Source organism: Cetorhinus maximus, chromosome 21, assembly GCF_964194155.1.
Source record: "Cetorhinus maximus chromosome 21, sCetMax3.hap1.1, whole genome shotgun sequence".
NCBI lineage: Eukaryota > Metazoa > Chordata > Chondrichthyes > Lamniformes > Cetorhinidae > Cetorhinus > Cetorhinus maximus.
The window spans coordinates 50,118,431-50,145,803 of record NC_135899.1 but is presented as its reverse complement, the minus strand read 5'-3'; the positions used below and the strand labels follow the sequence as shown (position 1 = coordinate 50,145,803).

The window sequence follows — 27,373 nt, the reverse complement described above, 5'->3', positions numbered from 1 at the left end:
CACTGCCATACCATACATCTGCCCTGCCCATGAGGACACACTGAAAGCCTGTCTCAGGCTTGTCACAATGATACGAACAGGAAAAGGCCATTCAGCCCTTCTAGCCTGTTCTGCCTATCAACCAGGTTGTGGCTAATCTGAACATCAATCCCATTTACCCATCAAGGTTCCACATCCCTTGAAACCACAACCAAACAAAAATCTATGATAGTCAATAAGTTCGTAGCTGACCTTCTGTCTCAACTATAAATATATCCAACAATGCAGTATCCACAACTGATTGGGGTAGAGAATTCCAAAGGTTCACAACCCTTTGAGTGAAGAAATTTCTCCTCATCTCAGTCCTAAATAATCAAACACATTGGATATATTTAAGGTTGAGGGAGAAGATCAGCTATGATCTTATTGAATGGCGGACCAGGCTCGATGGGCCGTTTGATCTCCTCCTGCATGTATTTCCCATCTTCTTATGTGGTCCGACCAAGGCTCTGTACAACCGAAGCATCACTGCCTCTCCTGTGTGTTCTAACCACCTGGAGATAAAGGCCTGTTATTTGATATTTTAGCAATTTGCGTGCTTTGCGTACAGATTTACTATCCACTCTTCAGAGTCTTCTCAAAAATGTACCATTTATTAATGGACAGACACCAGGCTGGAGTGATCTTTTCTCAATCTGCCTTACCATTCTTCCCATTATGCCTGTTCCGACTGTTTCCACTTCCACTTCTGTAACATAAGCAGCATGTTCTTTCCTCACATACAGTATAAGCATCATTCCAACCAGCCGGACGAGCTTGATCTGAAATAAAAATTCTGTTATACTGGAGTTTTACTAGCTAACTTTCATCTTCGGATACCGAGCATATAAACTTAGCTGACAGATCAAAAACAGGAGTAGTGTATTAAACTGCCATTATATCAGATCTGTCCGAGCTTAAGACCTGGTTTAGCAGATCTCAGAAATGGTAGCGTCACGAGGACTCAGGAGGGGAAAAAAATTCCATCAAATTTCACATTTCTAATCATTCCCACTGGAAAGTGCTCCCATGGACAGTGGAGGACAAGGTGGGGTTTGGTCCCAATGTCTCCGCTTTCCTGGCCATTTCATCTGCCAACATAGAGCAGCAGTTACGTTTCTCAACAAGCGATCCAGAGGCCTGGGCTAATAAGAAAGACCGACCTCCATTTATACAGTGCTTTTCATGACCACTGAATGTCTCAAGGTGGCTTTTTTTCATTCTTTCACAGGACATGTGCGCCTCCGGCTAGACCAGCATTATTATTGCCCATAACAAAAACAGAATTACCTGGAAAAACTCAGCAGGTCTGGCAGCATCGGCGGAGAAGAAAAGAGTTGACATTTCGAGTCCTCACGACCCTTCGGCAGAACTGAGTAAAGTTAGGAGAGGGGTGAAATATAAGCTGGTTTAAGGTTGGGGGTGGGGGGGGAGTGTGGTTGTAGGGACAAGCAAGCAGTGATAGGAGCAGATAATCAAAAGATGTCACAGACAAAAGGAACAAAGAGGTGTTAAAGGTGGTGATATTATCTAAGAGAATGTGCTAATTAAGAATGGATGGCAGGACACTCAAGGTACAGCTCTAGTGGGGGTGGGGTGGAAAGACTGACAGGGTATTACAGTTATAGATTTAAAAATAATGGAAATAGGTGGGAAAAGAAAAATCTATATAAATTACTGACCTCTACCTTGCGGAGGCTGAGCGTCAACTCGCTGACACTTCCTCCTACCTCTCCCTGGACCATGACCCCACCACTGAACATCAAGCCATTGTTTCCAGGACTGTCACTGACCTCATCTCCTCTGGAGATCTTCCTCCCACAGCTTCCAACCTGATAGTCGCCCAACCTCGAACGGCCCGCTTCTACCTCCTACCCAAAATCCACAAACAGAACTGTCCCGGCAGACCGATCGTGTCAGCCTGTTCCTGCCCCACGGAACTCATTTCTCGTTATCTTGACTCCCTTCTCTTGTCCAGTCCCTTCCCACCTACATTCGTGATTCCTCTGACACCTTACATCACATCAACAATTTCCAGTTCCCTTGCCCCAACCGCTTCCTCTTCACCATGGACGTCCAATCCCTCTACACCTCCATCCCCCACCAGGATGGTCGGAGGGCCCTTAGCTTCTTCCTTGAACAGAGGCCCGAACAATCCCCATCCACCACTACTTTCCTCCATCTAGCTGAACTTGTTCTCGCACTGAACAATTTCTCCTTTAACTCCTCTCACTTCCTCCAAATAAAAGGTGTGGCTATGGGTACCCGCATGGGCCCCAGCTATGCCTGTCTCTTTATGGGGTATGTGGAACATTCCTTGTTCCTGTCCCACTCCGGCCCCCTCCCACAACTCTTTCTCCGGTACATCGATGATTACTTCGGTGCGGCTTCATGCTCTCGTCGGGACCTGGAAAAATTTATTAATTTTGCTTCCAATCTCCACCCCTCCATCATCTTCACATGGTCCATCTCTGACACTTCCCTTCCCTTCCTTGACCTCTCTGTCTCAATTTCTGATGATAGACTGTCCACCAATATCCATTACAAGCCTACCGACTCCCACAGCTACCTCGACTACAGCTCCTCACACCCCGCTTCCTGTAAGGACTCCATCCCATTCTCTCAGTTCCTTCGCCTCCCTCGCATCTGTTCTGATGATGCTACCTTCAAAAACAGTTCCTCTGACATGTCCTTCTTCTTCCTTAACCGAGGTTTTCCACCCACGGTCGTTGACAGGGCCCTCAACCGTGTCCAGCCCATCTCCTGCGCATCCGCCCTCATGCCTTCTCCTCCCTCTCAGAAACATGATAGGGTCCCCCTTGTCCTCACTTATCACCCCACCAGCCTCCGCATTCAAAGGATCATCCTCCGCCATTTCCGCCAACTCCAGCATGATGCCACCACCAAGCACATCTTCCCTTCACTCCCCCTGCGGCATTCCGTAGGGATCGTTCCCTCCGGGACACCCTGGTCCACTCCTCCATCACCCCCTACTCCTCAACCCCCACCTATGGCACCTCCCCATGCCCACGCAGAAGATGCAACACCTGCCCCTTCACTTCCTCTCTCCTCACCGTCCAAGGGCCCAAACACTCCTTTCAAGTGAAGCAGATTTCACTTGCATTTCCCCTAACTTAGTCTACTGCATTCGTTGCTCCCAATGCGGTCTCCTCTACATTGGAGAGACCAAACGCAAACTGGGCGACCGCTTTGCAGAACACCTGCAGTCTGTCCGCAAGAAAGACCCAAACCTCCCTGTCGCTTGCCATTTTAACACTTCACCCTGCTCTCTTGCCCACATGTCTGTCCTTGGCTTGCTGCACTGTTCCAGCGAAGCCCAGTGCAAACTGGAGGAACAGCACCTCATCTTCCGACTAGGCACTTTACAGCCTTCTGGGCTGAATATTGAATTCAACAACTTTAGATCTTTAACTCCCTCCCCCATCCCCACCCCCTTCTCGTTTCTTCCCCCTCCCCTTTGTTTTTTCCAATAATTTATATAGATTTTTCTTTTCCCACCTATTTCCATTATTTTTAAATCTATAACTGTAATGCCCTGTCAGTCTTTCCACCCCACCAGAGCTGTACCTTGAGTGTCCTGCCATCCATTCTTAATTAGCACATTCTCTTAGATAATATCACCACCTTTTACACCTCTTTGTTCCTTTTGTCTGTGACATCTTTTGATTATCTGCTCCTACCACTGCTTGCTTGTCCCTAAAACCACACTTCCCACCTCCCCCCCCCCCCCCACCCGACAACCTTAAACCAGCTTATATTTCACCCCTCTCCTAACTTTACTCAGCTCTGCCGAAGGGTCACAAGGACTCGAAACGTCAACTCTTTTCTTCTCCGCCGATGCTGAGTTTTTCCAGGTAATTCTGTTTTTGTTTTGGATTTCCAGCATCCGCAGTACTTTTTTGTTATTATTGCCCATCCCTAATTGCCCTCGAGAAGGTGGTGGTCAGTCACCTTCTTGAACCGCAGCAGTCCATGTGGTGTAGGTACACTCACAGTGCTTTTAGGGAGGGAGTTTCAGGATTTTGACCCAGCGACAGTGAAGGAACGGCGATATTTCTAAGTCAGGACGATGTGTAGCTTGGATGGGAACTCGCAGGTGGTGGTGTTCCCGTGTGTCTGCTGTGCTTGTCCTTCTAGGTAGGAGAGGTCACAGGTTTGGAAGGTGCTGCCGAAGGAGCCTTGGTGAGTTTCTGCAGTGCATCTTGTAGATGGTACACACTGCTGCCGCTGTTCGACAGTGGTGGAGGGAGTGAGCATTGGAGCTGGTAGATGGGGTGCCAATCAAGTGGGCTGCTTTGTCCTGGATGGTGTCAAGCTTCTCTAGTGTTGTGGGAGCTGCACTCATCCAGGCAAGTGGGGAGCACTCCATCACATTCCTGACCTGTGCCTTGTAGATGTGGACAGGCTTTGGGGAGTCAGGAGGTGGGTTACTCGTCACAGGATTCATAGCCTCTGACCTGCTCTTGTAGCCACAATATTTATATGGCTAGTCCAGTTCAGTTTTTGGTCAATGGGAACCCCCAGGATGTTGATAGTGGGGGATTCAGTGATGGTAATGCCATTGAACGTCAAAGGGTGATGGTTAGATTCTCTCTTCTTGTAACACTGCAGCCAAAGAAATACGGTATAACGTATTTAAAGATTAACATGGCTACAAGGCACACGTGGGCTGTTTCAGTAGATCTAACACCATAATTTGGGGGAAGACATCCTGTACAACTGATTTAGTGGTAATTTTTCCCTCCCTCACAAACATATAATTTCTCTCCTCCTCCCCTGAAGGATTGAATCACGCTGGGCTTGGTTCGATGCTTGTGAGCAGTTTTCCATTGCTTCATTTAAAAGTCATTCTTCACGGGTGAGTCTGGGAATTTCCATGTCACAACGGTTGGAGAATCACAGGTTGGGGACATGCAATTTACCGATGTGGTTCTGGCATGCCACAGGAGCAGTGAACCGTGTACGAGTTGTTTGACCAAGGGGTCATTATAACCAGACGAAATCCCATCCTCACACATCTGTGTTTTCCCCCCCACAGGCTCACTTATTGCCAACCAGGAGCAAGACAGACCCTTGATAATTTTGTCCCTCAGTCTAGGCTCACAGTTCAATTGTGCTGTTCTACAATTGCCCTGGTTAACACCAACTAACTAAACTGAAACTAGATAAAATCTGCACAATAATTCTTAACAATTTATTGTTGGATAAGTTAATCTGTTCTAATCCCTAGGTAAAGTTTATCTACTTTATAAATTGATGCGTTTGAATGTTGCTATTAGAAATACTGATAATAAAATTGTACAAAATTATATTGTATTTATCCCAACAGGAATGCATTAAAAAATACAATAATTTTACCTTTGCGTATGCGGCCAATGGATGAAGACTTTCAGTCACAGCCACGAACCACTCCTCTTCCTTTGGCGTATCATTAAAAAGGAATGTTTCCTTGCTCAGGTCAATTTCTTGAAAACTTTTAAAAACAGATAATCAGAACATCCAGAAGTAACTAAAAAAGAATTCTTGAAGCAGGTTTGGAAAGCAAAATATTAGCACAGCTTTAATTTTCACTCATTTATAGTTAATGATTCAGTCATAACTGAGTCATACATGAGTACAGATGTACCTGATTTCTCACAGAGATGCCAAAATTGTTAGTAAAACAGCACCTGTTGTATTGCTAAAGCAGCATTTATGCAACTGCGCGTGACAGAATGGCATTCTTCACTCAAAGGATTGTGGATCTTTGGAATTCTCTTCTGCAGAGGGCTGTCGATGCTTTGTCAATGAGTATATTCAAGCCCAAGATTGACAGATATTTGGATACCGAGGGAACCAAGGCTATTGGGTTAGTGCGGGAAGGAGTAGCGGAGGTAGACAATAGCCGCGATCTTATCAAATGTTAGAACAGGATCGAGGGGCCATATGGCCTAATCCTGCTACTATTTCTAATGTTCTTAAAAACTGCTACTTTCAATGCAAAATGTTTGAGCTGAGGTGATTCACAGCTTTCAGTAAAAAGACGCATGACTATAAATAGTACGTGTCATTTTTTTGTTTTGTTTGAACATAGATATTCTATTACACTCCTTAAGGGGCTATTATCGACTCATACAGCATCGGAGGCCATTCAGTCTGTGCAAGTTCTATGAAAGAGCTGCTCCCTGCTCTTTCCCATTACCCTGTAAACCTTTTCCTTTTTTAAGTATTTATCCATTTCCTTTTTGGAAGTTACTACTGAATCCTCTTCCACCACTCTTTCAGGCAGCGCATTCCAGATCTCGCTCTTAAATGGTATGTTATTCGATGTAGTGAATGATTTCAGAACAAGGAAAGGGGCTATCAAGGTTCTGGCATTTCTGACTAAAAATAGTGTGAAGATAAATTGAACTCTGTCGTCAGAGACATACCCAATACAGTAGATGTCAGGTGGTTCAGCATCATAGCTCAGCCAAGGTTTCAGGTCCTCCTTTGGAGACTTGCCATTCACATTGTAAGTCCCTGCAAAAATCCTATGTAAAACAATTGTTTTTAATACAAATAGCAGAATTAAAGCAATGCAAAAGGCACAAACATAATTTCTACTAGCATATTTTGTTGCTGCACAATTAATTTACTGGTTAAGCAAGTGATGCCATTAGTCTGCAGAAGAGAAAAGCATTTGCAAGTAATTTAGAGTTAAAGCTCGCCATATTCAACATACAGGCACTTCACACTGCGATATATGTATTTATTTTACACTCCTGTAGGTTTCTTTTAGAAGACCCCAGCAGCTTGTGCAGCATACTGCACGACCCTTCCTTTTTCAATAAGCTTGCTGAGTGGGATGTGGGAAACTCAGCCAATCCGCCCATGTCCAACTGCAGTCGTGATATCTCAGCTGCAAGGATGAAGGTGCGGATTAATCGAAGGAAACAGTAATCCTCAACGCAGACCAGTTTCCTCATCGGTCTCAGTGTTTTTTTTTAACTGACTGATTCATGAAGAGCACACACGAGTCCTAGATATACTACAGCTGGTGCTACGGACCTCCAAGCAGTTTAGGCAAAAAAGATGCGCCCTTAGAAACAGCGGCCCTCCTGTGATTGACAGGCTGATTTTTAACCGCTGGTTAGTAATGTAGTCAAGCAAGCAGAGACATGGCCACAATGGGGACCACAGAACCAAGGCAAGTGATCAGGAAAGGGACTAGAGAGGGAGGGTGCTTTGGGGAAGGGCTAGGCAGCCCAGGACAGGGAAGATTGTAGTTATGCCTCGGCAATGTAATTGGAGTCCAAAGTGCATATTTAGACAAATTTCTGGCTTTTGGGTGGGTGACCTGCAATATAAAACTGTGTTCGCCAGACAGGGGCAGAAGACCAGTCGATATGTCCCTGCAACTAGCTCTCAATGGCAGGGAGAGTTAAATTTCTTCCATGGGTGGAGGTATGGCAGTTGATTTTTTTTTGTAGAACTTGGGGAAATTTCCCAAGATGCTGTCCCAGGAAGTTTTGCCTTGTGCTTGTTTGGCAGAGCGGGGCGCATACACTTGACATTCAGTTCAGCTAAAGCTGGACTGCTGTTTCTCTAGATACGACTGGTTTCAATGCACAATTGAGCAAAACTAGACATTTACACAATAAATATTTAAATTTAAACTAACCTATAGTTTCTGATGTAAGTGTACTTCTCTTCTTGCTTCAGCAACTCCGATTTGATCAGATTGTCACGCAGGCCAAACTGTGGCATCATGAGGATTTGGGCTTTGCTTGTAGCCAACACGCTGGCATTGCGGACCATGTCATCAGTTATGTCCGGCTTCATTTTATCAGGCCTTGAAACACAAGCAAAGCACTTTTATCATCTTTAGTGGTAAACTTTGAGATGAATAGTGAATCCATATAAAACCTACGAAACCACAATTGAAATACTTGTACCATTCTGGGCTCCACATCATAGGAAGAAAGTTGAGGTAACAGAAAAGGTACAGCACACAAGAGTGTCATCTGATCTGGGGAAATATACAAACATAAAACAATATGTACAAATCTAAAGAAATATTTGAAAATTGGGACTGTTTTCATTTGAAAGAGATAGGGAAGGGATGGAACAGAATTGATTGAAATAGACTATTTTCAGTGAAATTAAATATAAATTAAATGCAACAGATAAGAACCTGTGTCAGCAGAATTATTTCTCTTTACATATAGCTGCAAGGCTCTGAAATGAACTAGCATAGTAATTAAAGGTTGAGACTTGGTCAATATTTAAGACTAGATGAGGTTGGAAGTTGAAGAAAAAGGGAATAAACAGAAGTAGAAGCACAGCAGGCCCATGAAATTGCTCGTGTGGAAGATTACACCAGCACAGCCTAGCTGGACTGAATGGCCTGTTTCCATTTTGTAAATCCAGGTAATCACCTCGAACAACAACACTAAAGCCCTTGCCATCCATGAGCTCATTGTTGATGATCACATTACGGCCTTGACTGATAAATGGCTGAGGGATAATGACACCTTTCCGCTAATTGAAGCTGCCCTGCCTGGTTGTACATTCCACTACCTGCTCTGCTCAAACCATGCCAGTAATGTAGCACTCGTCTGTAAATCCAATCTTGGTCTGCCTCTCTACTCCTCTGGCAACTTCTCCTTTCAGCATCCGATCCTGATCCAACTTTCACAACTCCCATTTAAAATCCTCCTTCTGCACTGCAAATCCAAATATCACTCTAACTTTCTCCGAGATAGCTTTTCTGCTTTTCCCCTCTGCTTCTGCACTGAATGACTTATCACCTTCAGTGATTTCAACCGCCATCTCATCTCTTCTGGTTCTCACTCTGACTTTACCGACCTCCTTTCCTCCCGAAATTGCTCCGTTCACTTAAACTTTCCCACCCACATTCACGGCCACCTCTTTTGATCTGGTCATCTCACACGGCTTCCTCAATCTGTGTCTAGCCTTTCACACAAATGACCCCATCATCCCCCTCCAACACCTCTCCAATGTTCTTTAACTGGGTGGGATTGCACTTACTTGGTTTCACTCATATCTATCGATTCTGTGTGAAGAAAGTAAAATACTTACCTTAATCTGAAGCTGGAGGTCGGGAACTCCAGTTCCCAGCTGGGAAATGGCTGCACATGCGCAGTTCATTTATTTTACCTTCTTCAGATTGGGAACTGGTCCTGCGTGCTTACGCAGAAGCAAGGAAAGGAAAACGGTGTGAAAAGCAAGCTAGATGACCTGAACCAGAGCACCATTACCAGGGCACAGGACACGGGAGGGGGACGGGGAGAAGGTCCCAAACCAGGGAGGAGAATAGGGAGAGGTCCCAGAAAGAAGTTCTAGCTAAGGGACAAAGATAGGGATCAGAAATAGGTCCACAGAGTCATAGAGGTCTACAGCACAAGAAAAGGCCCTTTGGCCCATTGAGTCTGCGGCTAACTATTCTAATCCCATTTTCCAGCACTAAATCCATAGCATCGCAAGTGCACATCCAAAAGTTATGAGGGTTTCTGCCTCTACCACCCTTTCAGGCAGCGAGTTCCAGATTCCCACCACCCTCTGAGTGAAAAAAATTCTTCCTCACATCCCCTCTAAACCTTCTGCCCCTTGCCTTAAATCTATGCCCCCTGGTTATTGATCCCTTCACCAAGGGGAAAAGTTCCTTCCTGTCTAGTCCAGTTAACCAGTTAAGTTAAGCTAAAAGAAAGGAGCAGAGAAATAGGCTCTGAGTTAAAGAAAGAGCTGCAGTGAGCAGACTTGAAGTGGGCTTGAGAGAACCCCATAAGATCTGAGAAGGTAGCTGAAGGTTGGTGACTCCGTGCTGTGGGTCGTTGGGGCTAAGGAACCCCTTTGAAGCGGTGGCGTTCTTCTTGGTACAGCCGAAGATCTAAAATTGTGCTTGGAAGGTGACGCTAAAGTGGGAAAGGAATCTTGGAAAGCGAGACTGAAACCCCGCGAGGTGGGCCATTGTTGAAACCACCCAAGTGGGAGCACTTTTGGAAAGAATTTCAAGGCGAGATCTTCAAATGTGGAGATCGGAAGCCTTTGAGAGAAAAATGAAATTTCAGTGAGATTGGTTGGCTCACCATGTGACAAACGTCTGGGTGGGTTGTTAAGAAATCCAGGGAATCTGCTTTGGTTACACCTGCCATTTATTGTGGAGTGGATGTGTGTCAGACAGAGAAAAAAGGGATTTTAAGCTCTCTGAGAAGAAAAGCTACAACACTACTGGGACAGTAATTAACCACTGGTAGAGTGAGTTTAGGGAACTCATTTGTCTGCTCTGAAGTTGAAGAAACTGAGAGTTTAGAGTGCAATTTCTGGGTGTCTCGGGGAGAGATAAGAGCTGGGGGAGAAGCATCAAGTGAATGCTCAGGAGCTCACTGGAAGAAAACCGTTTGAAACTGTGCCAGTCCCAAGCGAGATGCTTTTGTGTCAAGCTCGTGATAACTCTTCACCAGTTTATGCTTCTGTAAAGATATTGCAGGGGTAAAGGAATAGTGGGAATTTGAATCGTCTTCTTCTGTCTATAGAGATTTTTCCAACCTTTTTTGTCTGGTGTAATATAGTTCATTTTTCTTGTTTTAATAAATAGTTTATCCTTTGCACTAAAAGGTCATCAGCAGACTCCGGTGAATTTGTTCAGTAACTTATCTCCACGGTTTCTAAAAAAAAAAGTTAGGATCTATTCAAGCCAGGTTTCACTCTGGGGTCTGACTTGTCCAGCATTAACAAAACTGGGATCATAACATCTGTCATAACCAGAGTATCACTTGCAATGCCTTCTCTTCTCACTCCTACACTGTAATCTCTGGTGTTACCTCAATGATTTATCCTTGGTCCCCTCCTCTTTCTCATCTATATACTGCCCGTCAGCAACATCCTCCAGAATCATAGTGCAGTTTGCATGTATGCACTGTCAATACCAAACTCTACCTCTCTTCCACCTCTCGTGACTTCTCCTTACTCTCTAATTTGGTTGATATCCAGAACTGGAAGATTTCCTCGATTTAAACATTGGGAACTCAGGAGTCATTTTCTTTGGACCCCCTCACAAACTATTTTCCCTTGCTACTGATTCCATCCCTCTCCTTGGCAACTGTCTGAGCCAGATGGTTCTTAACCTTGGTGTTACATCTGATCCTGAGATGAGGATGTAATTAGTAGGGTAGATAAAGGGGAACCAGTAGAAGTAGAAACCTAGCTTTCCAAAAAGCATTCCAAAAGAAGCAAAAAAGTGATATGAGAAAAAACTTTTTCACGCAGCGAGTGGTTAAGGCCTGGAATATATTGCTTAGGAGTGTGGTGGAGTCAGTTTCCACAGAGGTATTCAAAAGGGAATTAGATTGTTACCTGAAAAGGGAGAATGTGCAGGGTTCCTGGGGGAATGGCACTGAGCGAGTTGCTCATTCAGAGAGCCAGTGCTGACAAGACAGGCCAAATGGCCTCCTTTTGCATTGTAACAATTCTGTGATTCTGAGCTTCCACCACACATTCACAACAACACATTCATGAAGACTTCCTACTTCCATAACACTGCCCAACTTCAACCTTGCCTCAGCTCATCTGCTGCTGAAATCCTCAGACATGACTTTGTTACCTCTAGACTTGATTATTTGACTGCATGCCTGGCTGAACTTCCACATTCTACCCCTGCAAACTTGAGGTGATTCAAAGCTCCGCTGCCTGTGCCCTAACTCACATTAAGCCCTGCTCACCCATCACTCCTGTATTCGCTGGCTACATTAGCTCCTGGTTAAGCAACACCTCAACTTTAAAATTCTCATCTGTGTTTTCAAACTGCTTCAAGGCCTCACCCCTCTATAATATCTCTTAATTTTCTCCAGTCCTACCGCCTAGATCTCTGTGCTCCACAAATTCAAGCCCATTGAGCATGCCCACTTTTAATCATCACTGGCGACTGTGCCTTCAGATTCCTAGGCCCTAAACTCTGGATTCCCTCTGTCTTGCTACCTCTCTTCCCTCCTTTAAGACGCTCCTTAAAACCAACCTCTTTGACTTAAGCTTCTGGCCATCTGATCTAATACCTCTTTACATAGCTCAGTTTTGTTCCCTAAGGCTCCTGTGAAGCACTTTGGGATGTTTTATTAAGTTAAAGGCACTATATAAATGCAAGTTGTTGTTAACAAAAATATGTAAATGAGACAGATAAGAGTTCGGGTAACACCTTGATTCACACCCTAATCTTGAATAATCCTGTTAACTGCAGTGTGAAATACATGCAAGACTATCTTGTTACTATTAATAACTTGGTAACTTCCTCCATGGTCAGGCTGGCAAGAAAAGCAGATAAGTGATAATTTAAATATGCTTCTAGTTAAAAGAATGTGCCAGTGAATGTGGTAATTGACAGGAGAAGCTTTCAGGAACACTGTGCAGGAAGCATTCTCATACACTTAATTCTGGACAATTTAAAAAGGTCTCAGTATGGAGTGCTTTGGTGGAGGGAAGGTGTTGCATTTGTGTGTGTTTCACAATCTCACAACGCCTCGTAGCGATTTACAGCCAATTAAGTACTTTTGAAATGTAGCCACTGTCATAATATAGGAAAATGCCCCAGCCAGTCTGTGTACGCAAAGTCCCAGAAACAGTAACACGCTAATGCCCAGATAATCTAATTGAGTGATGTCTGTTGAGCAATGAATATTGACCAGGAGAAGCATCATTTGGTTCCTGAACCCTGCTCCTTCCGCAAAATGTGAATAATCTACCTAATTATAGGATTTACCCAATCTACTTGTCACAGGTGAAAGCCAAGCATGCATTCTGCTCTGCCAAATGTAAATCATGTAACAACACTGGGACATTCAGCCATTTCTGGACCTCAGTTGCTCAACAGCCAAGTGTGTGCCTGCGCTGAAATCCAAGTAATAGACTTAAACCACTCATAATGGATTTCTATCCACCTCTGTATTTTTTTTTAAAGAAAAGGCTTTCTTTTTAAAACACAGTACAGAACTAAGAGTAAAGACGTCGCCATTGTCTCTATTAAGAAAAGTGAAGATGATATTATCAGGCCATCTTCTGTGGGGTTTGGTACTGAAAATGAAAACCATTCTCAGTAGTGTCGTTGGCAAGCCAATCATTTGAATAATACATGTTGGATGTCTCTTCTGCCCTTACACATAGAACTTGCAGACAAATTTACACGAAACAAGGCATCGCCATACAACCTTCCAGTAAAATGACTTTAAAAGGCACTTTTACCTGTTGTTGCTTTCCACCAGAAAGAACTTCCACAAATTGCGAGTCTTCCACAAGAAATGTCTGCTGATTTAATATTCCCTTAAAAAAATATTTGGCTGTCTCTCCAAAAGGTGAGTTGATAAGTAGACTACCTACTGCGGAGCTCAGCTAATTCCACGGTGGGTAGCCCCACCTCGTCTGGAACACTTCTATCAACACTGCCACTGTGGAGTAGGTTATTGCAGAGGACTACCCTCCAGTATTAAAATCCACACAGTGGGTGTGGCTTTGGAGAGCCGCATTATCACTATTTTCACAAGTTTATTTTCAATCATTACGAGATGCAACGCGTGACTAGGTGACAGTGTACTGCTGTCACCTCTCTTTGCTCAAATTTCATGAAAAAGAAACAACAGGAAGAAAATTAAAATGAATAGAAAATAAAACAAGCACATTAGCAATACGTCAGTTAAACACGTCAGACCAGTATTGCAAAACAGCTTTAAAATGAAACCTCGAAGTGAAAGCAACACAAATATCTTCACTAACTATATTCAAACCCACACCGACTCTTTCTTGTTCTCACACACCTCAAAGCAGGAGGGTGTGCAGAGAAACTGGCAGAGGCCTCAGAGCACGATTCTAGGTCAAAGGGATACCTATGAAGATCAGAAATGTGCTGTTAAAAAAGTGCTACGTGCTAGATGCTACAGCCTACACGTTACAAGATGAGGCATTGGTGTACAATGCTTAACATAATTGGATCAAATTAATTACTTTGTTCACTGTTTAATAAAGGCACCAACCAATTTAGCCATGATTAAAACATTTAAACATGTTTAGCATCCATATGCTCACACCCAAGGTCTAATTTCCGGGCTTATTCAAAAAGAGCGAAAACAGAAATTAATTGGGCAAGAGCATTCAATTATTTAATTTACATCCTTAAAACCCTAAAAATAATGAATGTAAACTAATTTTATAGCGATAATGTACGGTATCACATATCTTACTTTTCTGGAGTAGGCTCAACACGGCCATCTTCATACGTGTGACTGTCCCTCTCTTCTCCACCATGTTGGATTGCTAGCAGATCAGAGTCGCCTGGAATCAAATAAAACACATCCAGAGTCACATTAAAAGAAAGCATCAATAGCATGTCCCTGGTCCATATCGAATTAACCAATGTCAGCTAGTGTGACCGTGATGTCGGAGAAGGGTTGCTTTGATTGGCCTCATGTGCCCCTGGGTCAGGCAGGGATGAGAAGTCAGCAATGATTTACACCGCTAATCAATACTATTGAGTGTTGTAATGCAAGGGTTTGGATGTCAGCTGAGGGCAGGATCACATCTGGGAGTGACACTTCCCAATAGCTGACTAGCTTGTTGATTGTCACTCTTCATGTGTCCACCCAACAGTCTCTTGGCAGGCACTAATGCGCTTATGGTGATAATGGAACAACACGTCCTGGCATCAGTCACTACCTTCAGGAATCAGGGAGAAAAAGTTGGAGAAGCTAACAGGCCCAGTTTCTGAAACATAATACAATAGTGGAGAAAGAATTCTCTGGATCCAGATGTGGATAAGGTGGTAACTCTGTCGACAAGGACAAGAGGCATGAGGGGAAGAAAACCAACTTCTAGCATCTCATTAATAGAAGAGAGGGTGCCAAGAACATTTCATTCAAATAATATTTGCATTAACAGGAAGAAAAAGCAGCTGTTATTGATGTAGTTAAATAAGGGAAGCATGTACAGAACAGGTGTTAGAGATGACTTCAATTCACCAGGGATGCATTGGAAAATCTATGAAGGGTGCAACAGAAATGGAAAAAAAAATCCGCTTACAACATGACGGTAATATGGAACAATTAGCTGAGAAACTCAAGCGAGGAATGTGCTACTGGACCAGATATTAAGTAACAAACAGGAGATGATGGACTGTGAAAGGCATCATAAGAAAGCTTCACCCTGTTCTTATCCAGCATTCAGGCAGATGGGCACCCCACTGAGCTCACTGGATAGCCATCAGGAATAGGGGCCGTGGCCACTGGGTCTCTTCCCTAGCCCGGGGCACTGAAATCTACAGGATAAACCCCACCGTAGGGAGCTTTGAAATTAAATCAAATTAGTCTGGAAACTTATGAACTAGCGTTGTGAAGAACAAATCAATAACCAGGAAAGCTGTTGGTTTGGCATAAAAATTGATCTGGTTCATTAAAACCCTTCAGGGCAGGGGACCTTCCAAGGAAAAGAGAAAGCTGCAAAACCGGCTTGCTGTTTCACTAGGAGCCCATTTCACACGATCAGCATAAACCAACTCAACAACTGTTTTTTTTTAAAAGTACAAAATTGAACCAAACAACTCGGGTGGAGCATAAACGTAAACGAATTCTTAAGCAACTCAGTACTTACTGGGAGCAGCAATGGCAGCAATGGCGGTGATGGCAGCAGCAGCAGCGGTGGCAGCAACACCAGCAGAAAAATACGTACAGAGTATTGTTGTGTGAATAGATGGTGCACAGGCAGGGCTAGACAGTAGTAGGAAAGCACTATTAGTGAAAAACCGAGCGTGAACCGTCTACACAGGTGCAAATCTATCTCTATGCAAAACGAGAGCAAGGTGGGGGAAAAGCAAAAGCTCAGGTGTAACTTGTGCACTACCTTTTACAGGGTGCACTACTGCTAAAACGCTTAAAACAAGAGGTAACGTCAATGGATTGGTCCTAGCTTGGGCGCAGCAAGAGCAAAATTTGTTTGCAGCTGGTCACTTGCTGCTTCAGAGTTGCATAGCAATTAGCAATAAAATTTACGTAAAACCCGGATATGGAAAGTAAGCTTGCTGATATTAAAAGACTAGAGAGGTTAACAGCTTAGTAAAGGGATACAGGTTGGTTAAGCAACTGGGTAAAGAAATGTCAAATTAAATCTAACATTTAAGTAACATGAAGTGATGAATATTGTTCCAAAAAAAAATGGGTCATAAGAATACAAAAAATGGAGGCAAATTGGGTACAGGGATCAAGACAGTTCTTTCTTCAATGCTAGCGTGCATGGTTGTGTCAGTTTGAAAAAAAAAACAAGATGCTCGCATGTAAAGCCAGAAGATAAGTATGCTGAGGTTATGTTAAGGCTTTTAAAATGGACTGGTTATGAGTGCTGTGTTCAGCTCTGGTCACCACACCAAGGTAGGGCCTGCGGTGAGCACTCACAGTTAATGGCCAGCAGCAATACTGCCCTAACAAGCACAAACTTACAAAACTGCTGCTGGCCTAACTACACAACCTGAATTTTGTAAAACCCCCTAACCCAAATTATAGCCCATGGGTAGACATAAATAATTAGAAAAGCACAACAATGGGCCAGCTCATCATTTAGAATATTTACAGCAGCATTTCATTTTGGGAGATGATCACCATGAAACAATGTATTCTTGCTTCATAATCAGAATTAGCTCAGAAATATGTTGACTGCCAACAACACCAGTCACCCACTCCCACAGGAGAAAGTAAACACCAAGATTAAAAAAACAATGTCCTGCAAACTCTGAACCAGATAATAAACAAAACAGCCTAGGGGCTTGTACTAATTCATTCTCATCCCAGTACTGCTGGGCTCAGCTGCACCAGATGATATTGACCATGCAGTGTTCAAACTCAATCCAAGCACCTTTTTAAGGGAAACAAATGGTTGTATCCCAGGCAGCTACATAAATAGCCCTGCCCTTCACACTCTTTTTGCTTTAGAACACGTTTTATTTGATTGCTTCAATCCGTACAAGGTTCCACCTCACACCTGCAGAGAGAACATGGAGCAGACTCCAGTCCAAAGTAGCTAATGCTGTGTCAATCAATACCTTAAAAAACATAATTCTGTAATGGTTAAAGATAACATTTGACGATCTGTGTCAGAAATTATGAACATTTGGCACATGTGTGCCAAGGAAGGCTACCAGTGAAGGATGAATAATGTGGACAAAATTGGATGTTCTGCTGTTTCTCTTAATTCACCAATGGGATAGAAAGGGTGAAGACCTTTGCAGAGGTTTTTTTTCCCCCCCCCAAAGAGAATGAATGGTTTTAACGCAGTCATGTTAGAGCAGAATGCACATAATCTGGGATGCAACCTAGATTAACGAGAGAAGTAAGGCTGAAAATTGCAGAGGCTCTGGCCACAATCTTCCAATCCTCCTTAGATATAGAGGGAATGCCAGAAGACAGGTGGTTTGCAAATGAAAAGGGGAGTGGGCTAAACCAGACAACTACAGGCCAGTCAATCTAACATCAGTGGTGGAGGAACCTTTTGGAGAAAATCGCACAGAACCAAATTAATTGTCACTTGGAAAATTAAGGGCAAACAAATTAAAGCCACTACGGATTTATTAAATGCAAATAGTGTTTACCTAACCTTTTCCAAATATAATTGTAAAAATTGTGTGTGTTGGTTTTGATATCACCTGCAAGTTTCTTTTCATACTCCCTTTTGTAGCTCTTATCTGTTTCATTACTCATTGCTGTTCTTTTGTACCTTTCCCATTTGCCAGGATCTGTGCTATTTTTTGCATTTTTGTATGCTTTTTCTTTTAGTTTTATGTTGTCTCTTATCTCTTTAGTTGCCTATGGCTGTATGTTTTGGCAAGTAGATCTCCTGCCCCTTAGGGATGTAAACTGGTTCTATATCACCTTAAATTGTTTTTTGAAAACTTCCTCCCGATTTTCTATTGTTTTACCCATTGATACACTTGCCCAGTTGTACTGTGTGCACTCTGGTGAAATCTTATGGTGATGGCTTATTTTCAGGATCATTTCCAGATCCTGACACCACATTGGTCTATGCGCACTCCAGCATGACCTTTGGGAGGCAGCCTCCTGATTGGGCACCTCCATGTCCAATTAGGACAGTTCCTGACGCTAAAGGCCACAGTTGGGGATGGCTGGCAGCCTCACTGGGAGAGGTGGATGCTGTTCAGGCAGAAAGAAGAAAGGGGCGTCTCAAAATGGAGGAGCCCTTGGAAGCATTAATAAAATTCTTTAAAAATTGATGAATGAAGCCAGTCGGGCCGTCGGAGCAGAGGGAAACCCCTTCAGGGGAACACTCTGGGCTGCGAATATGACCCTGCGGCCCTGTCATTGGGGTATTTGGCTCTGATGGTCATCCAGCCTGTCTCTAATAGGTTGCTTCCATGGAGCTGCTGGGCTCAGAGGTACCCAGTGGGAATCCATTCCGACGCAAGGAAAGATTCCGGCAAAGGCCTCAGCAGCCACTGTTCAACCATAACCGCAAAATTGCCAAGGCAGGAACGTACCAGCCCACCGACCCAATGCCTAATCTCTAAATATTTGCCTCCAATCCCAAACTCACCTCCTCAGTCACGGGAAAGTTCTGCCTCTGAAGTCAGCCTTACCTAAATCTAGGATTTTAGTGGCTGGTTTGCATTTCTCCCCTTCAAACACACTGTTGAACCTGATCATATTACGATTGCTAGTAGATGTTTGTCCACACACTGTCAGGTTGTTCACTAAATCTGGTTCATTATTAATTCAAATATGGCATGTTGGTTCTAGAATATATTGCTGCAGAGAACTATCCTGGATACATAAGAAATTCACTCCCTTTCTGATATGTGTGAACCTGCTTGTCCCAAAGTTTATATAGCCCATTAAAATAACTCTGCCTTAAATACATATTTAGTCTAATTTCTGCATTTATTCTATCTGCTATTTCACAACTGCTACCAGGGGTCCTACACACAACTCCCACTACAGTCTTAATTCCTTTTCTACTTCATGATTCTGCCCATAAAGTCTCCACTGCCTGTTTACTTCATGCTATATCTTCTCTTACCATTGCAGTGATTCATCCTTAATTACCTCTTTCCCTCTGCCACTATCGCCTTCTTTCCTGTAGACCTTACAACTTGATATATTTAGTACAAAAACAGAATTACCTGGAAAAACTCAGCAGGTCTGGCAGCATCGGTGGAGAAGAAAAGAGCTGACGTTTCGAGTCCTCATGACCCTTCAACAGAACTGAAGTATAGTTAGGAGAGAGGTGAAATATAAGCTGGTTTAAGGTGGGGGGTGGGTGGAGAGAGAAGTTGAGGGTGGGGTGGTTGTGGGGACAAGCAAGCAGTGATAGGAGCAGATAATCAAAAGATGTCACAGACAAAAGGATCAAAGAGGTGTTGAAGGTGGTGATATTATCTAAGAAAAGTGCTAATTAAGAATGGATGGCAGGATACTCAAGGTACAGCTCTAGTGGGGGTGGGGTGGAAAGACTAACAAGGTATTAATTAGCACTTTTCTTAGATAATATCACCACCTTCAACACCTCTTTGATCCTTTTGTCTGTGACATCTTTTGATTATCTGCTCCTATCACTGCTTGCTTGTCCCCACAGCCACCCCACCCTCAACTTCTCTCTCCCTGCCCCCCCACCTTAAACCAGCTTATATTTCACCTCTCTCCCAACTATACTTCAGTTCTGTTGAAGGGTCATGAGGACTCGAAACGTCAGCTCTTTTCTTCTCCACCGATGCTGCCAGACCTGCTGAGTTTTTCCAGGTAATTCTGTTTTTGTTTTGGATTTCTAGCACCCGCAATAGCTTTTTGTTTTTATATTGATATATTTAGTTCCCAGTCCTGACTGCCTTGCAGCTAGGTCTCAGTAATGGCAACTCTGTCAGACACTCCAAGTTGAATTAGAGCCTGTAATTCATTCAATCTCGAGTGTTTGCATAAAAAAAACTTACTTGGGCCAAACACCCAAGTCTGTACTTCTGCTCTAATGTTTTATTCAATGTTACTTATTTCTCTCGCTTGTTTCATTACTTAAATCCTTCAGTTTTCCCCTTACCTGTGATGCCTAACGCACAATCTTTGATTGTTACTCTACTCGCTTTCCTTTTGTTTGTTATCAAATTATCTATACTACCCTTTTTACCTGAGCCCTCCCCCCAACTTACTGGTTTAAAGTCCTTGTGACTGCCCTATTTAAGTTTTCTGTTTGGACCCTCATCCCAGACTGGTTCAGGTGGAATCAATCCCGAAGGTACAGTTCCTTCCTGTCCCATTACTGGCATTAGTATCCCATGAAACGAAACCACGTTTTCCCACTGCCCTCTTCAGTCACATGTTCAACTCCCTGCTCTCCAATTTAGCTCCCAACATGGACCACGAAAACTGGATCCTTCACCTCCCACTTCAGCCACGAGTATACATCCTGAAGCCTGCACTGGACAGGTAACACAGCCTTTGGAACACCTGGCTTATCTGCAGAAAATAGTATATATTCCCCTGCCTGGTCATTAATTGCCCACTTAAGTGCCTCAATTGGCGTCAGGGCGAGAAAGCAACATCTTGCTTCAACATAAATGCACCCTAATCCATTGCTGGGGGAGGGGTGTAGAGAAAATGGTTTATTTATGTTCCCAGTTTTTAACAAGGATAAATTCAAGTTGGCACGTCCGGTGCAAACAACATATCTGACAACTCTGACTAGCAAAAGCAATCTGGTATTCCTGGCACATTGTGACAAGGGACACCAAGTGGAACAGAGGCAAAGTGATCTAAGGCTCTTGGCAACCATTTCAAATTGACCCCTCCAATTTGGAAAGGCCATCTCTAAACATTTACTTTATTATTAATCAAAAGACTTATTCAATATGTTAACCAGACAACTTTAGAGTTAGCTTAACAAAAGCCATATGATGAAATTTGGTTAATAATCACTAAGGTAGTATGAATATGCGTTCAGTTCTACAGTGAAATGTGTTTTTTCTAAACTTCTTCAACAGAGCCTGGGAAAAGATAGAGTGAGACAGACAGACTGCTCCTTCCCAGGGAGAGATAAGCATGCAGCTGCATAGTATGTCCTTGGAAGGGACAATACTGTACAGAAACTCACGTCTGAGACCAGACCATTGTTACGTGACTAAAAGTTTGTCAGAAAGGCCAAGGGATACGGCCGAGACATTGGGGTGGGGGGGGGAGGTGTGTGCTGGTGTGCTTGTCAAGGCAGCTAAACAAAGAGAGAGGTTGAAGACCTACAATTTGAATGTCACCTACCCTAGGAGTCCCACCATTGGTAGCCTTCTAGCAGCTCCTTCTAATTAAGGGAGATGGGGAAGCAGCCTGTAACAGGTTGAGGCTTGTTGGTCATAAGGTTTTTCTATTGCAAAACTGAGCCCATAATTCATGCTCAGTGTGGAGAAATAGCACAAGTAAGGTACAACAGCTTGCAGCAACTGCACTGACACCAGAATATAACAATTAGAATATAATTCTACTCCAAGCACAACTCAGATTAACCTTATCTTGGCTTCATGGTATTAAATCATTGATGTGCTGTAACTGACTGTTGTTTTTGTTCCAAACAAAGTACTCAACTGTTAACAATTGGTTTGGAAGACCACAAGAAAGAAGAACAGAAGTAAACCATGTGGTTTCTAATGCCTGCTCTGCCATTCAATACAATCATGGCTGATCTTCTTCCTCAACTCCACTTTCCTACCCACTCCCCATATCCCTTGATTTCCTGAGAGATCAAAAATCGGTCTCTCTGGGCCTTAAATATATTCAGTGATGGAGCATCCACAACCCTCTGAGGTACAGAATTCCAATGATTCACAGCCCTTTGAGTGAAGAAATTTCTCCTCATCTCAGTCCTAAATAATCGCCCCCTCATCCCAATGTTCCACAGCCAGGGAAAATAACCTCTCAGTGTCTACTACCCTGTCAAGCCTCTTCAAAATGTTGTGTAGTTTTAAAAATTCATTCTTGGGATGTGAGTGTCACTGGTTAGGCCAGCATTGATTGCCCATCTCTAATTGCCCTTGAGGTGGTGATGAGCTGCCTTTTTGAACTGCTGTAGTCCATGTGGTGTAGGTACACCCACAGTGCTGTTTTGGGACAGTTTTCCAGGGTTTTGACCCAGCGACAGTGAAGGAATGGCGATATATTTCCAAGTCAGGGCGGTGTGTGGCTTGTAGGGGAACTTCCAGGTGGTGGTGTTCCCAAGTATCTACTGCTCTTGTCCTTCCAGAGAATAGCATTTGTGGGTTTGGAAGGCGCTTTCTAAGGAGCCTTGGTGAACTCCTGCAGTGCATCTTGTAGATGGTACACACTACTGCCAATATGCGTTGGTGGTGGACGGAGTGAATGTTTGTGGATGGGGTGCCAATCAAACGGGTTGCTTTGTCCTGGATGGTGTCAAGCTTCTTGAGTATTGTTGGAGTTGCACTCATCTAGGCAAGTGGAGAGTATTCCATCACATTCCTGACTTGTGCCTGGTAGATGGCGGACAGGCTTTGGGGAATCAGGGAGTGAGTTACTTGCTGCAGGACTCCTAGCCTCTGACCTCCTGCTCTTGTAGCCACAGTATTTATATGGCTAGTCCAGTTCAGTTTCTGGTCAACGGTAACCCCAGAATGTTGGTTGGACGTTGGTGTCCAATGTGGAGCAGTACTGACTTTTCAGCTGGGCGGCGCGGGGCGGTGGTGATCAGCAGGAGGTTTCCTTGCCCATGTTTGACCTCATGCCATGAGACATCATGGGGTCTGGAGTCGATGTTGAGGATTCCCAGCGCAACTCTTTCCCGCCTGTATACAATAATGTGCCACCTCTGCTGAGGTCTGTCCTGCTGGTGGGACAGGATGTACCCATGGGATGGTGATGTCTGGGACATGATGTGTAAGGTATGATTCCATGACTATGACTATGTCAGGCTATTGCTCGACTAGTCTGTGAGACAGCTCTCCAAGCTGGTACAAGCCCCCGGGCGCTAGTAAGGAGGGCTTTGCAGGGTTGACAGGGCTCAGTTTACCATTGCCGTTTCCAGTGCCTAAGTCGATGTCCATCCAGTTTCATCCCTTATAGACTTCATAACGGTTTGTTACAACTGAGTGGCTTGCAAGGCCATTTCAGAAGGCATTTAAGAGTCATTGCTATGGTTCTACAGTCACGTGTAGGCCAGACCAGGTAAAGACAGCAGCTTTCCTTCCCTAAAGGACACTATTGAACCCGGTGAGTTTTTACGACAATCGACATTAGTTTCATTCGTCTTATAATTCCAGATTTTAATTGAGTTCAAATTCCACCTTCTGCTGTGGTGGGATTCAAACTCAGGTAGCATTACCCTGCGTCTCTGGATTACTAGTCCAGTGAAAATACGACTACGCCACCCCCTCCCCCTATTTCAATGAGATCAGTTTTCATCCTTCTAAACTCACGAAAGCATAGGTCCAATTTACTCAAGCTTCTCATCCCAGGACTACTAAACACTTGTACCGCCTCCAAGGCAAATATATCCTACCTTGGATATAGAGACCAAATCTGCACAGTACTCCAGGTCTCACCAAAGCCCTATACAATTGTGGCAAGATTTCCTCATTCTTGTACTCTTATCCCCCTATCTCTGTGCAAAAAAGGCCAAAATGCTCTTTGAAGGACTGCAAGCTACCCGTTTTTCTAGTGTAGGGGCAGGACACAAGGCATTAAAAATGGAGCAGGGAATCGTGTGAGTTGGGGGGTTGGAAGTTTGAGGGGGGGGGTTAATGAGAATTGGGACCACTGATTGATTGATGAAGTCAATCAATCATGTCCAACGTAATGTTATTTTAAAGATGAGATGCCTTAAAATGTGCACAATATTCTAATTATACTTCAGGAATGAATCTTACTAGGTTGGATTAAACTGTCCTGATTTATAATCTAATGGCGTCAAAATCATTTGGCCATCAATAAAATGATCAGTGAATCATCAATAATCACCACAAAATCCCACCTTAGAAATAATTTACATTAATACAGTGGACGTCCTCAGTACTTCCTAATGCCAATGAAATACATTCTAAGAAGTGTAAGGAAGTGAGACAGCCAACTTGTGCACAATGAGGTTCCACAAACATCAATGATAAAAGTGACCAGATAACCTGCTTATGCTGGATAAATGTTAGACAGGACGCCATGAGAACAGGCTGGCTCTTCTTCAGTTTAACATCTCACCTGAAAGGTAGCACCTGCCACAATCTGACACTCTCAATACTGCAATGAGATGTCGGCCTAGATTATGTGCACTAGTGGGGCTTGAACCCGCAGTTCTGTGATTCAGAGGCAAGAGTGTCATCACTGAGTAAAGGCTTTACTTTCATTGTGCGCACATTTCCTATTCTTCTAACTATAGTGAGGCAGCCAGTAAGGGGGGAGTGGGCTGACATCAGACAAACTTGGCCAGTCTTATTGTCCAAATAACTTATGCTCCTAAAAATTCTTACATTCCTACCTGTCATTCCTTAGTTCACTAAGGCCATAGCAAGTAAACTTCTTTTGCCTAGATAATTGAATTTTCTTGGCTCAAAAATGCATTTTCACTTGGAAACATACAGAGGCAAACGTTAAAAGCAGAACAGTTTATATCTGACTGTACCCGAGGTCAACAGCTCATTAGAGCATAAGAAATAGGAGAAGCAGTAGACCATGTAGACTCTTGAGCCTCCTCCACTATTCAATACGACCATGGTTGATCGCCTGCCTTTTTAAAAATAATTGTGGATTAATCTAACAAACTATGACATTTTGCCTGTGCACACTGCCATGTTCTTTCTTTGGCAAGATTCTGAAAGCTAATACCAGGAAAGGGCTGCATTTCAACTCTAAATCTGGATTACATTTCCAGGGTTGCAGTTTATCCCAGAGATACTTAAAAAAGAAACGGCACGACTAGTTGCAGCAGGCTCGTCCAATCTTTTCACCCGAGGGGCCACATTTCAATTTTTTTCTCACTCGAGCCAATGAGGAAATTTCAGAAAAATAAGGTTTGGCATAACATGAAACATGAAGTTTTAAAATAGTTGAGGCATGAAGTTAAGAAATAAATTGCTGAGCAAAAACAAAGCAAAGCAATGTCAAAGAAATAAATTGATAATTTTTAAAAATGCATAATTAATAAAGATGACCGTTAGAGTGAGAGAGAGAGAGAGACAGAGAGAGAGAGAGAGAGAGTGTGTCCGGCTCATTCCCAGTCTCAGGGTGCTCACGCTTACCCAATGAGAGAGTGGGTGGGTATGAATTGGTATGTGGTGGTGAGGGTGAGCGAATACCCTGAGGATGAGCGCAAGCCACACCCACACACACAACACACAGACACAGACACACACACGCACACACACCTGCCAAGCCTGGGTGCTTTGATGACTAAAACTCTGAGGTGAGGTTTGGGACACCTGTAGACTCTTTTGCTCTACCCTGTCTAATGCTCCAGCTGTCCCAGGTCCCGCTGTTGTGACAAATACCACTCCGCCATCTTGAATCTTGTCGGCACCTCGTTCCCCCCCACTGGTACCCAATCTCTGTCTCCCCCACCACCTGGCAGTCTCTCTCCCCCCACCATCCACCACACCTTGGCAGTCTCTTTACCACCCCACCCACCCAGCAGTCTCTCTCCCTTCCCCCCACCCAACAGTCTAACTCCTCGCTGCCTGGCCATCTCTCTCTCCCCCTTCCGGCAGTCTGTCTCTCCCCTTCCCTGCCTGGCAGTCTTTCCCTCTCCTCCCACCCCGCCCAGGAGTCTTTCCCTCTCCCCCCCCCCCCACTGCCCGGCAGTCTTTCCCTCTCCCCCCCCAACTGCCCGGCAGTCTTTCTCCCCTGAGAGACGGCCTGTGATTGGAGAAGCAGCTCCTTGCAAAATATTCCACTTGACTTATCAGCATTCTGATCACTGGCTTCACGGGCCAGGATAGAGGGGCTTGGTGGGCTGGATCTGGCCCCCGGACTGGAGGTTGGACAAGCCCAAGAAATTCCCCTATTGATTGTTCAGCGACTGTTTCTCCGAATTGAGTAAACAGCCTAATGGGCTGTAATTCAGCCAAGTGAAAATGAAGTGAAACTGGAACCATACGAATTAAGTGCCAGAAGAGTTTATTTTTGAATACCAATAGAAATAATAAAACTTTCAGGAAGTAAGCTTAGACATGCAGCACAAGTCAACCATCAAAATAAACTGGACAAAGAAAACTAAGCGAGGTATCCCGCATTTAGCAAAAATACCAAGAGTCATGATCAACCTTTAAGAGGTAATCTTCAAATAACTTTGGGACAGCCATCAATTAGATCCTAGTCAGCACAAAATCACCACTCACCAGTAACTGACAATCTGACAGGTTATTGAGAAAAGGAAGTATCACACAGATGCATCTGGAGTTTAAGTACAATGTAGGAACATTACATGCGAGTGCTTGATTCAGATCCTAGATTTTAAAAATGTGCTATTCCAATACTTTAATCAGCATTAGTCAATATTGTAAAAGAAGCATCACAATTGTTTGAAACTGATTTTTTTTTTTTTATTGTAAAAATATACTTTATTCATAAAAATCTTCAATCACATTCAAAACCATTTCAAAAACAACATTACAAGGGTACAATCCAGGTTAAACTTTTACAAAATGTATCACCAGGTGCATCAGTACAAACAATATTACAGTCATTTACAGCCTTTCATTTTGATCTGTACAGCCCGAGGGGCTCTAAACAGTTCCCAGTCTCTCGGTGCGCTGTGGTAGAAAGGTCTTAGACAGCGACCCTTCCCCATTGCGCCTTTGCGGCAGCTGCCCCAAGCTTTAGTGCGTCCCTCAGCACGTAGTCCTGGACTTTGGATTGTGCCAGTCCGCAACAATCGGTCGGGGACAAATCTTTGTGCTGGAAGACCAACAAGTTTCGGGCAGACCAAAGCGCCTCTTTCACCGAGTTGATGATCCTCCAGCTGCAGTTGATGTTTGTCTCGGTGTGTGTCCCTGGGAACAGCCCGTAGAGCACAGAGTCCTGTGTCACAGAACTGCTCGGGATGAACCTCGACAGCAACCACTGCATCTCTCTCCAGACTTTCTTTGCAAAGGCACAATCCACAAGGAGGTGAACAACGGTCTCTTCCCCACCACAGCCACCTCGAGGGCATCGTGCAGAGGGGGTGAGACTCCTGGCGTGTAGGAAGGATCTGACGGGGAGGGCCTTTCTCACCACCAGCCAAGCTACGTCTTGGTGCTTGTTGGAAAGTTCTGGCGATGAGGCATTCTGCCAAATGACTTTGACAGTCTGCTCGGGGAACCATCCCACAGGGTCCACCCTCTCCTTATCCCTCAGGGCCTCTA

The 27,373-nt window shown here is 44.0% G+C and overlaps 1 protein-coding gene across 6 annotated transcripts in view; it reads right to left on the bottom strand.

The window, feature by feature from the left end:
* Nucleotides 1–27,373, bottom strand: part of inpp5b (inositol polyphosphate-5-phosphatase B) — a 159,892-nt gene that overhangs the window by 49,611 nt on the left and 82,908 nt on the right. For 4 of the 6 annotated variants that reach the window (XM_078566944.1, XM_078566949.1, XM_078566945.1 and 1 more), the window contains 5 exons: nucleotides 14,244–14,334; nucleotides 7,682–7,852; nucleotides 6,450–6,551; nucleotides 5,398–5,512; nucleotides 684–800 (listed from right to left, as the gene is read on the bottom strand). In XM_078566944.1, coding sequence (XP_078423070.1) covers nucleotides 684–800; nucleotides 5,398–5,512; nucleotides 6,450–6,551; nucleotides 7,682–7,852; nucleotides 14,244–14,334 — 596 coding nt within the window. Of the gene's footprint in view, nucleotides 1–683; nucleotides 801–5,397; nucleotides 5,513–6,449; nucleotides 6,552–7,681; nucleotides 7,853–13,251; nucleotides 13,398–14,243; nucleotides 14,335–15,645; nucleotides 15,758–27,373 lie in introns of those variants that run through there. The other 2 variants (XM_078566948.1, XM_078566947.1) reach the window with 2 other exon arrangements.